The sequence below is a fragment of the Squalius cephalus genome (genome assembly GCF_949319135.1).
Source record: "Squalius cephalus genome assembly, chromosome: 9".
NCBI lineage: Eukaryota > Metazoa > Chordata > Actinopteri > Cypriniformes > Leuciscidae > Squalius > Squalius cephalus.
The window spans coordinates 31357542-31371532 of NC_137130.1; the positions used below are offsets into that span (position 1 = coordinate 31357542).

At 38.4% G+C, this 13991-nt stretch overlaps 1 protein-coding gene across 5 annotated transcripts in view; it reads left to right on the top strand.

Moving 5' to 3' along the window:
• acvr1c (activin A receptor type 1C) overlaps window positions 1-13991 on the top strand; it is a 105666-nt gene that overhangs the window by 69867 nt on the left and 21808 nt on the right. For all 5 annotated transcript variants that reach the window (XM_079881297.1, XM_079881298.1, XM_079881299.1 and 2 more), the window contains 3 exons: window positions 953-1195; window positions 8482-8712; window positions 12107-12274. In XM_079881297.1, the coding sequence (XP_079737423.1) occupies window positions 953-1195; window positions 8482-8712; window positions 12107-12274 (642 nt within the window). The remainder of the gene's footprint in view (window positions 1-952; window positions 1196-8481; window positions 8713-12106; window positions 12275-13991) is intronic.

The following is a 13991-nucleotide window of genomic DNA, read 5'->3' on the forward strand; positions in this document are numbered from 1 at the left end:
AGCAAACCTGCTGTCGGATGCATCGGTGCCATTGCCTGACCATATCCATAGCCACTTTCTGCCATGGTCCATCTGGCAGCGGCACTAGCTGTAGAGGAGCAGGGTGGGACTTGACAGTTTTGTCATTGAGCTGAAACACAGTATGACCTAAGAACAGGAGGCTGGTTTACTGACACTTACTGAGCTGCAAGCCAGCAGTTTCTAGTCATTGTAAGACTGCTTGAAGTGCTTTGTCATGCTTAGACATGTCACATCGGTGGATGATAATGTCGTTCAAGTAATTTTCAAACCCTGGCGAGCCAGTCAGGATGATGGTCATCACCTTGTGAACTGCTGCGGCGCTGAAGCCAATCCGTAAGGAACACAACAAAAACGGAATAGTTTGTTGTGAGTAATAAAGGCCTTGAGGTCACGACTGTCCTCATGCAGTGGCACTTGGTAGTAAGCATTAGTCAAGAAGATGGCAGAGAAAACAGTAGAACCTTTTAGAGGTTGTCTCAAAACATTAAAACATCAAGCTTTTACAACTCCTTCAAACTGAAAACTGCTTCACACTTCATGCTTTTATAACCACTTCAGACTTCAAGCTTTTAAAACTACTTCAAACTTTTTAGCTAGGCTTTCTCAAGCCATCATCAAAGTTTGCCATGACAAAATAATTTTTATCTAGTTACCGGTATTATTATTCTGAGGCCCTACATTTTCAAGAGTAACTCCTTCTAGAGCTACAAACACAAAACATGGCACAAACCTTCAGGCCGGTATGGCTCGTGTTATATCTTTTCAAACTAATCCGCCTTACACAATTCCTGTAGCAGACTTCCGAATAGGCTACATTTTTTTTCTGGTAATGACTGGTATAGATAGATGGTATCATCACCATATAAAAAATGTTGAATGAGATGTCCTCATTCATATACTGAAACAAATGTGTGTGTGTGTGTTGGTGCAGAGCCGCCACCTGAGGGGTCTGGTTGGAGTCAGCTGGAACTAGCAGCAGTAATTCTTGTGCCGTCGTGCCTGGTGTGTGTAGGTGTCGTTCTGGGAATGTGTGCTGTACAAAACCTGCGGTGCACACACATTAAAGCCCACAAACAGGATCCAGAGGAACCCCTGGATGACCATACTCTGGTGTCACCTGACAAATGCCTGAAAGAGCTCATCTATGACATGAGCACCTCTGGCTCTGGTTCAGGTGAGAGCTGGCTGTGCAAAAAAAAAAACCTAAACCAGACTATGTCAAATGTTAGTTATCATATGTTTTTCTTAATAACATGAAAAAACAAAACAAAAAAAAAAACAGAATAGGTTACTCAAAAAATGAAAATTATTCTATTGTTTACTCACCTTCATGTGATTCCAAACCAGTTAAATTTCTTTATTCCTTTACACAAATGGAGAATTTTTTTTTATAATAAAATGTTAAATGTATAATGTTGAATGAGAACAAATGTTGTTAAGCTCCAAAATTGGCAAAAATCACCATAAAAGTGACATGAAAGTATCATGAAAGTGGTGTGAATGACTTCTTGTCAGATGATGTTCCTCATTTATACAGTGCGTGCACAATTATTATGCAAGTATTTTTTTCCCCCAAGAACATTTTACCAATTCCAAACCACATCAATCTTAACAACTATATTTATTTTGTATATAAATATACATATATAATAATTTCTATCATGACAACTCTCTGAAGATTTTTAGCATGGTGATTTATATGACAATGTTAATGTATTTGGTCTTGGCGGAATAGATCTGTTCTGCTGCTGCTGCTGAATTGCTGCTGCTGTTGATTATTGCTGTTGTTGTAGATTATTGCTGCTGCTGTCGATTATTGCTGCTGCTGCTGCTGCTGCTGATGCTGGGAATGTAGAATGTCCTCCGCTTGAGAGGATTCTAGAGAACGCAGTCCTGTAATCTCTGGTTCTGACCACATTAGTTCCCAAGCAAAATAGAGGAGAGGATGATCATGTGAATTTGATAAGAAGACGTGCAACACTATTTATAGGCAACATTTCTGCGCTAGAACACTTGTTTTTCAGCGGGAATGCAAATTAGATTAGCACTTAACCATGAACACAAAAGCCACACCACACAAATGGCTTTTAATTAGCTTTTAATGGCTTTTAAATGGTTTATTTAGTTAGCAAATATGTCACTATAATTAAGTTCTTTCCATCGATCAATTTCTTACTTTCACATTTAAAAGATTCCATGAGGTTAACTTATACCCTACTTGGTCAGTCTGCACAAATAACGATCAACATGCTTGTTTGCTTTGCGGCCCCTTTAAATAAAGTTTAAAAGAAGGCCAAGCATTCGATCTATGTCAGAGCATCCACACATCTTTCTACGGCGTCGTTGGCAGGGCGGCGAGAGCGAATTTTGCCACTCTTGCCGGCGGCAGTGTGAACACACAGTTTGCCAAGTCCCTGGAAAACTGACACCTTGTACTTCTGGAGACTCCAAGTAGTTTGCAGTTCTGGAAAATAATGGCACTGGAGACAAAAAATAAATAAATATATTATTAAGGAAAATAATTGTGAAACCACCAGGAACTCTTTAATGTCTTTTGCAGTTAACATGCATCTTTTCTTCTTAACCTGTTTGTTTTTTGTGTGACTCTGTTGACCCAATGAGCATTTTGCTGTCCAATGGTTACCCATTTATTTTACAATTTCTGTAGTATTGCATCCTTCTCATGGGCATTTAATAATTTCTGACTTTTCAGTATGAGTTCAAACTCTTTTTTTTGTCCACTTTTACCTGTTAGATTTTACCTGAACATAGGATGTTTTTCACAGTTAACAAATATATATCACTTATAAATGATTATATTCAAAATCAATAGTAGTTATTAAGATTGATGTGGTTTGGAATTGGTCAAATGTGCTTGGAAAAAATATGATCAGAATATTGACTTGCATAAAAATTATACACACACTGTAAGTTAATTTAGATAAAAGTGCCTGCTAAATGTACATTTCCATCTGTTCTTCATACAACGCTTTGTATGACATCATATGAGATGAGTCATATTTATGAGTCATGTGGATTATTTTTATGTTTTGTTTTGTTATATGTTAATGTTTGAATACACTGTGTTCCAAATTATTATGCAAGTGACATATCAGTAGGGTTTCAATACAGTAAACGGTAACACTTTACGGTAAGGGTACATGAATTATCATGAATTCATGTATAAATTCATGCATGAAATATGCATTCATTCATGCATTAATATCTCATGAATCATTAGGAACTAACACGAGTTCAACGTTTTTCATTCATGACTTCATGGATGAACAACACCTTAATTAAAACATTAACTAAGATGAGTACATCATCATGAATTATGATTTATTATGAATGATCATGATATTTTCTTTGTTCACACAAAAAATTGGTCTTTACCACCCATTGTGGATAAAGCTATGGTTATGGTACATGAATCATCATGAATTCATGCATAAAAAAGTATTAATTCATGCATGCAAGACTACTCTTCGAATTATTAAAGGAATGTACAAAAATCCACATTATCTAATGCATGCATACAGGCTAGAACAGTATATCAATTAATGTGAGAACTTTTTTTCTGAATTATGATCTGAGTTATCCAGCATGTTCATGTCTTCTTCATAGCCTGCAGGTAAATGGACAGACCCCAAAATTGGCCAATCACAGCACATAACATACGAATTCTGTTGGCGTTCAAATACAGTAGTCATCATTAACTAAGCATTATTTATCAGTGACTTCATCATGTGTGTGGCCCCTCAACTAAAGTGGTGACTTGGTGCTTTGAAACACTGATGAACAATGTGTTTTCATTATGATCTGAGTTATCCAGCATGTTCATGTCTTCTTCATAGCCTGCAGGTAAATGGACAGACCCCCAAATTGCCAACGCCAACAGAATCCGTATGTTATGTGCTGTGATTGGCCAATTTGGGGGTCTGTCCATTTACCTGCAGGCTATGAAGAAGACATGAACATGCTGGATAACTCAGATCATAATGAAAACACATTGTTCATCAGTGTTTCAAAGCACCAAGTCACCACTTTAGTTGAGGGGCCACACACATGATGAAGTCATTGATAAATAATGCTTAGTTAATGATGACTAGTATTTGAACGCCAACAGAATTCGTATGTTATGTGCTGTGATTGGCCAATTTTGGGGTCTGTCCATTTACCTGCAGGCTATGAAGAAGACATGAACATGCTGGATAACTCAGATCATAATTCAGAAAAAAAGTTCTCACATTAATTGATATACTGTTCTAGCCTGTATGCATGCATTAGATAATGTGGATTTTTGTACATTCCTTTAATAATTCGAAGAGTAGTCTTGCATGCATGAATTAATACTTTTTTATGCATGAATTCATGATGATTCATGTACCATAACCATAGCTTTATCCACAATGGGTGGTAAAGACCAATTTTTTGTGTGAACAAAGAAAACATCATGATCATGCATAATAAATCATAATTCATGATGATGTACTCATCTTAGTTAATGTTTTAATTAAGGTGTTGTTCATCCATGAAGTCATGAATGAAAAACGTTGAACTCGTGTTAGTTCCTGATGATTCATGAGATATTAATGCATGAATGAATGCATATTTCATGCATGAATTTATACATGAATTCATGATAATTCATGTACCCTTACCGTAAAGTGTTACCCAGTAAACATTCCAATTTTATTTTTTCAAAGAAAGTGTTTGTTTGTTTGTTTGTTTTATTTATCATATCTTTTTAGATTACTGGTATCAATCTCAGACAGGTTTGTTTAGTAGTTTGACAGGTCTTCTTAGGTAAATGAAAAAAAAAAACTACTTAAAGAGGTTGTTCCACATTTTTAAGTAAATCACAGTTCCTTTTCTGTCGTTCACTTTCGAGCTTATGTCGAAATACAGGCACAAGGGGTCATTCTTGGGTGCCCCAAACACCTCTGACTTATTCAGAAAAGGCTAATGGAATTGGCATGTGGAATTTGCATGTCTGGCCATGCCCCCGGACATGCATACGGGCGTATAAGTTGGCTGGCGTGCATCACACACTTCAGCTTTGTTCTTTGGAGCCTAAGCACAGCGTCTCTTCATGAGACGCAATATTTCCATTCACCTTGTAACTGCTGCTGGAAGCAGAGTACACATCAGTAGTCACTCTCAACGTGTTGCAAAGATAAGTGCAGGGAGTTCCCCTGGGTCCATTAGTGGTGATCTGAAAGAGGCATTTTCCTTAATAAAAGAGCGAATTCCTCTAAAAGAGCTGCACGGCAGATCGTGTCTTTTTAAAGATGGTGTTCCTTCCCTTTCCTTCTGGTTGCAGGATGGCCATGAGCACTGTCTTCAGTGAATGGGCTGCACTCCTCCTGAAACAACATTTGTGGATGGGGTCATGTGGCGGTGAGCTCTGAGGGCAATCTGGGGGTTACAATGGGAGAGTTTCCTCCAGGTGAATCCCTGTGGGCCTCCTGTTCCTTTAGCATGCTCGTGTTCCCCTGGTTCCTCCGTCCTCACTACCCTCGATGGTCCAGGAGCACTACCTCCACGTGCGGGATGCTGAGAAATAACACTTTCTTGATTTCCCAAGGTGGATAGACAGGGCTTGGAGAAATGCCTGTCCACCTCCATCCTACTGTGTGTGGCAGGTCTTTGGGGAAGCACAACCTGATTATTAGGTTCCTGAGAGGTGTACGTAGGTTGAATCCATCAAGCCCTTGCCTCATCCCCTCTTGGGATCTTTCTTTGGTCCTACATGCCTTACAGAAAGATCAATTTTAGCCCTTACAATCAGTTGAGCTTAATGCCCCCTCTCTATGAAGATCTCCTGATTGCGCTCACCTCCATCAAGAGGTTGAAGGACCTACAAGCCTTCTCTGTTAGTGATTTGTGCCTGGAGTTCGGGCCAACACACTCTCACATGGTCCTGAGACCCTGGCCCAGATATGTGCCCAAAGTGGTAAACTTGAAAGCAATCCCTCCTTATGAGGGACACCTAGCCCTGTCTCTGTGGTGTCCAGTGCACGCCTTGCTCATATACCTGGACCGCACACAGAGCTTCAGAAGATCTGAGCAGCTCTTTGTCTGCTTTGGGGGTCAGCAGAAGAGGAAGGATATCTCCAAACAGCTCACTCCACTAGGGGTATCGTAGTGTTTCATTAGCAGACATATGTAAAGCTGCAGGCTGGGCTATACCCAACACATTTGCAAGATTCTATAATCTCCATATGGAACCAGTTTCGTCTTGAGTCTTGGGTAACAACAGGTAAAACTTGGACAACTGGTTGGGTGCAGTGCTTGCATAGGGTCCCTCCCCCTTTCTGAGGTGGTTACGTGCACCTTTTTGTCCCAGAGACTTCCTCAGGTTTGGTGATCCAGAACATATTTTCTACCTCCTAGCACTTGACGGTAGTGAGTTCAGTGGAGGAACTCACCACTCACATTAACTCACATTACTCGTGGTATAGCCCTTTCAGGTGAGCCCTGGTAATCGGGCTAGTGCTCCATATGTAGTGTTTCCCTAATGGTGACCCTATATGATGCATTCTTCCACTGTTCAGTTTCCCTATCAGTGAACCCAGTGTCTTCCCCTGGATGGAGCTAGCTCCATCACCAATTGCTGTGGCCGGCAGTCTCCCCCTCATCAGGTGGAGCCCTCCACAGGGACTCTTTCCTATGTAGTATACTCCCCCATCTGGTGATTCCTTAGGATGTATTTTCCACATACTACCATCCCCATTTGGGCAGGATATGGTATCCATAGTGTTCCTTTCTCAATGAGAAGGAAACAACCAGGTTTACTCAGTCGTAAAAAAACAACAACTTTATTTTGAACGGCCTCTTTCCAGAGGTGAGGGGCTCCCTCTGATATGCGGAGACCTGAGGTCAGTTACCCTGAGCGTTGGAAGGTTGCGAGTAGCTTAGCTACAACTGCTTTGGCACGTGGAGGCCTGCCTGCATCTGCACCGCCAAGTCTCGTGACAGTTCAATAGTTGTGGCGTTTAGTATAGCTTTTTCCCCATTGTTGTTTAATTCATGGGACCGGACACCAGTTATTTTGCCAAGAGATCTCTTTTTTTTTTATGTCGAGACAGGAGAGAAAGACAATTTTCTGGAGAGATGATCTACATTCCAGTTTTCACTGTTCCTCTGGACAAAAAGGTTGGGTTTTATACGCTGCTGACATTACCAGAGGAACATCTGGTTTCTATTTAAAATGAAATGTATAGTGAATCGTTAAGTCAACATATGCATTGAAACTTATTCCTTGTCTCTCACACGTTCATGCAATCTACAGTCTACCTCTCCCAAGCACACCGTGATTCACAAAATACGATTACAAATGATTATGAATACTAATAAAGAATAATAATACTTAAATAATATTAAATAATGAAATTTTCTTCAGACTCCTAGTGTCTAATTAGACAACGTCGAAAGTAACCGACAGAAAGGGAACACCTCGGTTATTAGTGTTCCCCTCGTTCCCTGATGGAGGGAACGGAGACGTTGTGTCCCTCCTGCCACATCTTTGAACTGCCACTGAAGAGGTTGAGACGCCATCTTGGCTCCTAAGAACAAACCTGAAGTGTGTGATGCACGCTGGCCGCCTTATAGTCCCGTATGTATGGGGTGTGGCCAGACATGCAAATTCCACACACCAGTTCCATTGGCCTTTTTTGAATACTTCAGAGGTTCCCAAGAGTGACCCCTAGTGTTGGTATCTCGACATAACGTCTCCGTTTCCTCCAACAAGGAAAAAGGGATTACACTAGTAAAAAAAGACGTACTTATGCAATGTATGCTTTTCAGCTTTCTGAAGATGAAAAGCATGACATGGTGCAACGTCTTGCAAAAGGCATGAAAACAACTAATATTTAGCAAAAACTGAATGGAGATGATCAAACTATCAAAAGATTTGTGAGACATTTAGAGCTCAGACAAACTCGATCAGATAAATACTCATTAAGAAATACTCATTTCAAGTAGCAAACAGGTATTTGAAGCTGCTGGAGTCTCAAGAATCTCTCCATGCAGGCTGGCAGTCATGCATAAAGTTGCATTTCTTAAATATCTTCAGAAATATCTTTCTTCCTCCCCATACTGCATGAAAACTGTGACTTGCTTAATAATGTGGAACAACCTCTTTAAGTAGGTTTTCCATTTAAATAAGAATACCTGGCAAACAATTTTTTAATAAAACTAAAATCTGAATGTTTATTGTTCTTAAATCCTGCTGATATGTCACTTGCATAATAATTTGGAACACAGTGTATATTTGAATCACATGAGATAAGTAAATGACAGAATTTTTGAAGAGCTAGATATGATTTAATGATTTTAATGAATCATCATAAATATACATATTTTTCTTTTGCAGTTGAGAGAGATTTGAACAGGTATATGGACATATATCTGTTGTTAACCCTTTAGCTGACAGTTTATGTGATATTCTCTCAGGATTGCCCCTATTGGTCCAGAGAACGATTGCTCGAACCATTGTCCTCCAGGAAAGCATTGGAAAGGGGCGCTTCGGGGAAGTGTGGAGGGGCAAATGGAGGGGGGAGGATGTCGCTGTGAAGATCTTCTCATCACGAGATGAGCGCTCCTGGTTTCGCGAGGCTGAGATTTATCAGACAATAATGTTACGCCACGAGAATATTTTGGGATTTATCGCCGCTGATAACAAAGGTATCACATGAAGGGATTTTGGTGTAAAATCACATTAATGCATGAAAATTGATGTAAGAATGAGGCATGTTGTGTGTTTGAATTGTTTTCTTGCATATAACAAGAAACATATTTAGTTATCATTTTATTGTATACAAATATTTGTGTAAGATTTCATGACAGGAGTTTAATTTCATAGGTTCACTTGATGCTGCATCAGTAGCTGATGCTATGGAAACACGCTCCAGGTGTGATGATTGTCTGAAGCTGGTATAGAATCAAATCAATTGACTGGCTGATGCCACTTACACCACCCACTGAGGCATGCGTCACCAGTGGATTTGCTTGCGCCATCACTCAGATTTCTCTTCTTCAGGAAGCAGTTTATCTGACCCTTGTAGTGTGTCATTCTTTTGTTCTATTTGATTGGACTCATCATTTTGATTGGATTCATTGAGTGAATTATTCTCTTCTGGGGGAACACAATGGTATTTTGTAAGTGTGTGGCTCTGCTCAAGCAGTGTATAATGAATTGTCAAACTGTCTGCACTGCAAAAATTGCAAGAATGAAAACACCACATAAGTTAGTTAGTTAGTTAGTTAGTTAGTTTGTTTATCCTTTATTATCTCCATTAGGAGAAATTTGTTTTGGACAATCGAGAGAGCAGGTCAACATACAAGTTCACTGTTTAGTTACACTTCATCCATACACGCCACAAAAACACACACTACCAGTCAAAAGTTTTGGATCGGTAAGATTTCTTTGGATCGGTATGTCTCTTCTAAAAAAAAAAAACAAAAAAAAAAAAAAAACAGTAATATTGTGAAATATGATTACAATTTAAAACAGCTATTTTCTATGTGAATATATAAAGTGTAATTTAATCATGTGATCAAAGCTGAAAGCTGTCACATGATTCTTCAGAAATCATTCTAATATGATGATTTGATGCTCAGGAAACATTTCTCATTATTGTTAATGTTGAAAAAAGTTATTTACATTTTTATTTCAGGATTCTTTGATGAATAGAAAGTTCAAAAGAATAGCATTTATCTGAAATAGAATGCTTTTGTAACATTAAACACTACCCTTCAAAAGTCTGGGGTCAGTAAGAATTTTTATTTTATTTTTTGAGGAAAGAAATAAAAGAAATCAATACTTTTATTATTCAAGGATTAATTAAATTAATCAAAAGTTACAGTAAAGACATTTATAATGTTACAAAAGATTTAAAATAAATTCTAGTCTTTTGAACTTTCTATTCATCAAAGAATCCTGAAAAAAAATGGTACACAACTGTTTTCAACATTGATAATAATAATGAATGCTTTTTGAGCATCAAATCAGCATATTAGAATGATTTCTGAAGGACCATGTAAGACTGAAGACTGATGCTGAAAATTCAGCTTTGATCACAGGAATAAATGACATTTTAAAATACATTAAAATAGAAAATAGTTATTTTAAATTGTCATAATATTTAACAATATTACTGTTTATTTTTTTATTATTTTTTTTAATCAAATAAATGCAGCCTTGGTGAGCACTTTTTTTAAAAACATTAAAAATCATACCGATCCAAAACTTTTGAACGGCAGTGTAACTATCCCAAAATTACATACATCAATTACATCAATTGCACAAATACTAATATTACACTATACCTTCACTTAATACACAATACCCAACACATTACCCATTTGCCAAGACTGCATAGCTTGCCATACTCCTCAGTCTTGCTGGCTTCCTTCGTTGAGAAAGAATGGTAGCGTGAGCACATCATTTTTGAGGCACTGGTGATGATGCTTTATTGGGCGGTGCATGCACCATCAGCCAGTCATATTGCATGATTCTATATGGGCTAAAGAGACCCGTTATGTTCCCATAGGCCCTGTTTACACCTGGTATTTAGATGTTTAGATCTGAAGTAGACAAGGGAGACACACTACCGTTTACACTTGGTGTTTTAATCCGTCTATTGTGTCCATTTTCGACCACTTCTGTCCTGATTTCTTTGAGGGGAGGGGTACAGTATATGAGCTTTTTTTTCAGATCTTTTGATTAAATTAACAAAATAAGCCTGTATAATTTACTTATGAGATGACGGGAAATACATACAGAGAGCAGCAGGTTGTGTTTCTAGCCACAAGACCACAGTGAACGTGGTGAGAGCGTGTTAGAATCAGGAATGGTGAGAGAACATTGTGCTTGGTACTTTTTTCGTCTTCAAATAAAACTAGCGCGCTTGCCATAATGTTTACGCATTAGGTAGTAATCAGAGAGTATGCTGACTTTTGTGGTTGTTCAAACGCATTTGGCCTTTTAGAAATTTGAATGCAATTTCGACTACCCCTGAAAATGGTCGAAAGTGGACAAGCTCAAACTGTTTTAGACCTCGTTTACACCTGTATTTAGCGTTCTCCACTTGTGATCGGATTGACCAAAACGCTGTGGTTTAAACAGGGCCATAGTGTCAGCTGCTGATGCAATGTCTCGTTCCCTACTCAATGAACTAAGGTTATATACCAAACTAAGACGTTTTGTAAGTTAATGGAGCTATTACTCCTCATGCCACATGCTTTAGTTCAGTGGTTGCCAACCCTGGTCCTGGAGTACCCCTAACACTGTACATTTTTGATGTCTCTCTTATCTGACACATCCATCTGAGGTCTTGGAGTCTTTACTAACCAGCTGATGTGTTGATGTGTGTTTGATTAGGGAGACATCTAAAATGTGAAGTGCTGGGGGTACTCCAGGACAGGTTTGAGAAGCACTGCTTTAGGTTACCAAACCAATGCAAACTTAAAGGGATAATTTACCCAAAAATGAACTTCTGTCATTATTTACTCCCCCTCAAGTTGTTCCAAACATTTCTTACTTTCTTTTCTTTTTGTCACATATGAGAAGATATTTTGAGACATGTTTCAGTGTTGTTGTTTTTTTGTCCATACAACAGAAATCAATGGTAAAAAAAGACAAACTTTGATTTACTTTGGTGAGTAAATGATAAAAGAATTTTCATATTTTGGGTAGTTTATCTTTAATAGCTTTAGTTTCAAAGCAAGCACTGATAACCTGACCATTGTTAAAGGATTAATGATATGACAGTCATCTTTGTCCAGATTTTTTTACTTTGAATTATAAATGCATAGACCTAGTCCAAAAATCATACAGATAGGAATAAATACTTTTTTTTTATGTTGATAAAAAGACATGTACTTGAAAACATTTTCGAAAGTAATGATTACAATTTTCCATGAAAACATGTTTTTTCATGATGGTTATACCTCTTGACATTTGAGTCATTAAATCAAAACTTGCATTTTGAGATATATTTTCAAATCACTTTGGATGTTCTTGTCCATCATGTTTGGGTGTCCTGTATTGTAATCTGTCTATTTTGTCTTTCTTCAGATAATGGTTCATGGACACAGCTGTGGCTGGTGTCTGAATATCATGAGCATGGGTCTCTCTTTGATTACCTGAACAGATACACGGTATCAGTGGAGGAAGTGATAGTTCTGGCACTGTCCATCTCCAGTGGTATCGCCCACCTGCACATGGAGATTATTGGCACTCAAGGTGTTGATCATATGCATCAGTTGATTTTTTTTTCATTTCTGTTCTAGTTTCTCTGGAGGATAAAACCCTCACTCAGCAGTGGAAGTCTATCCTCCTCTGAAAAAAAAAAAAAAACATTCTAGTAATTTTTTTAGTTACATAATTTTTTAGTTACATCTTTTTTAGTTACATACATGTGTAATACTGATCATAGAATAAATGTAATATGTAATTAATATGTAAGACTAATCAGGTAATATTAGTTATTTGTTACAATTAACAGTTGAACAATTAAAAATATCTTTAACAGTGTCTATTTACACTAACTTCACCGACTAAATTACAAAATAAATGCATTTAGAATCAGGAGTAGTGGTGGGGAGAGTAAAGATAGTGGATAGGTCTCTAGATGTGACTGACCCCATTCTGTGAACCCATTCTTTACTCTATTTCCATCACATATCAGCTGGGAGAGTATAAATTTACAAGAAAATCGAAAAAAATTGGAAATATTTATACGGGTATTTAATAGGCCTATAATTGAAATTAGATATTATCTCCTTTCGTTGACCGGACAGACTGCCACATCGACCATAACTTGTGCAGATCATTTTATTACCATACTCAAAACTATCATAAATGGATGCTGCCTTATGAGACCTTACTTTTCCATATGCCTAACCCTAACCATACCGAATCTGCTGATCAGTAAAGGTGTCCTCAAAGGTCCAGGATATTGTCCTATTATGTGCCCCTATTTGCACTAAGTATGAATATATTCTAACACTATATACACAGTGTAAATAACTTATAATGCTATTTGCACTTAGTCTATACCTTATTTTAAATGTAAAGTAAAAGGCTGGTCTGGTTGTTAAAGGCTGTGGACATCACTCAGCAACAACACCTTACATTGGTTTATAGTATTTGGAGTCCATGCTAAGATCGACTGGTAAAGAAGCAGGCAGTGGTCAGTAAAGCAGACCTCGTTGTCTGGCTGGTTTTGGCGGTAACTGGCACACTATAGTCTTTGAAGTCCATGCTAGAACAGCTGTTAGAAATACAGGCAGTGGTCAGTGACGCATCTCTTGCTGTCTGGTTGTGTTACAGCCACATAACCCTTCGGTGAACAGTCATGTCACTTGGTGAGTGCACAGGAGCAGATGGCAAAATAGACAGCCTTGTGCGCCTTTGCCTGCCATAAAGGACCTAAAAGTGTGAAGTACCAGTTGTAGCATGTGGAGTGGCACAGTACACGTGCAAGATGTCAGTTACCACAGGTTTCCATGGCTAATGTTGCTGTATTGCCATTTGAACAGTGTGTTTGAGCACACGGTTAAACCTCTTTACAGCACCATTAACTGCTGGGTAGTAGAGAGAGGAACGATGATGACAAATATTCCTTTCTTCCAGAAAAGTAGCGAAAGCAGCAGATGTAAACTAAACACTGTTATCAGTAACTATAGTCAATGGATTGCCATGGCTGCTGAAGACTGATGACAGCAACGAAACCACAGAATCCGTAGTGACAGTGTGTGAGTAAAGGAGATCTTAGGCCATTTACTATAATCATCAGTTAATGTTATAGCAAATGTGCAGTCGGATGCAACAGTGTTAAATGGCTCGACTATATCCACTGCCACTTTCTGCCATGGTCCATCTGTCAGCGGCACTGGCTGTAGAGGAGCAGGGTGGGACTTGACTGTTCAAGTAAGGAGCGTAAAGTAGATGCATCAGA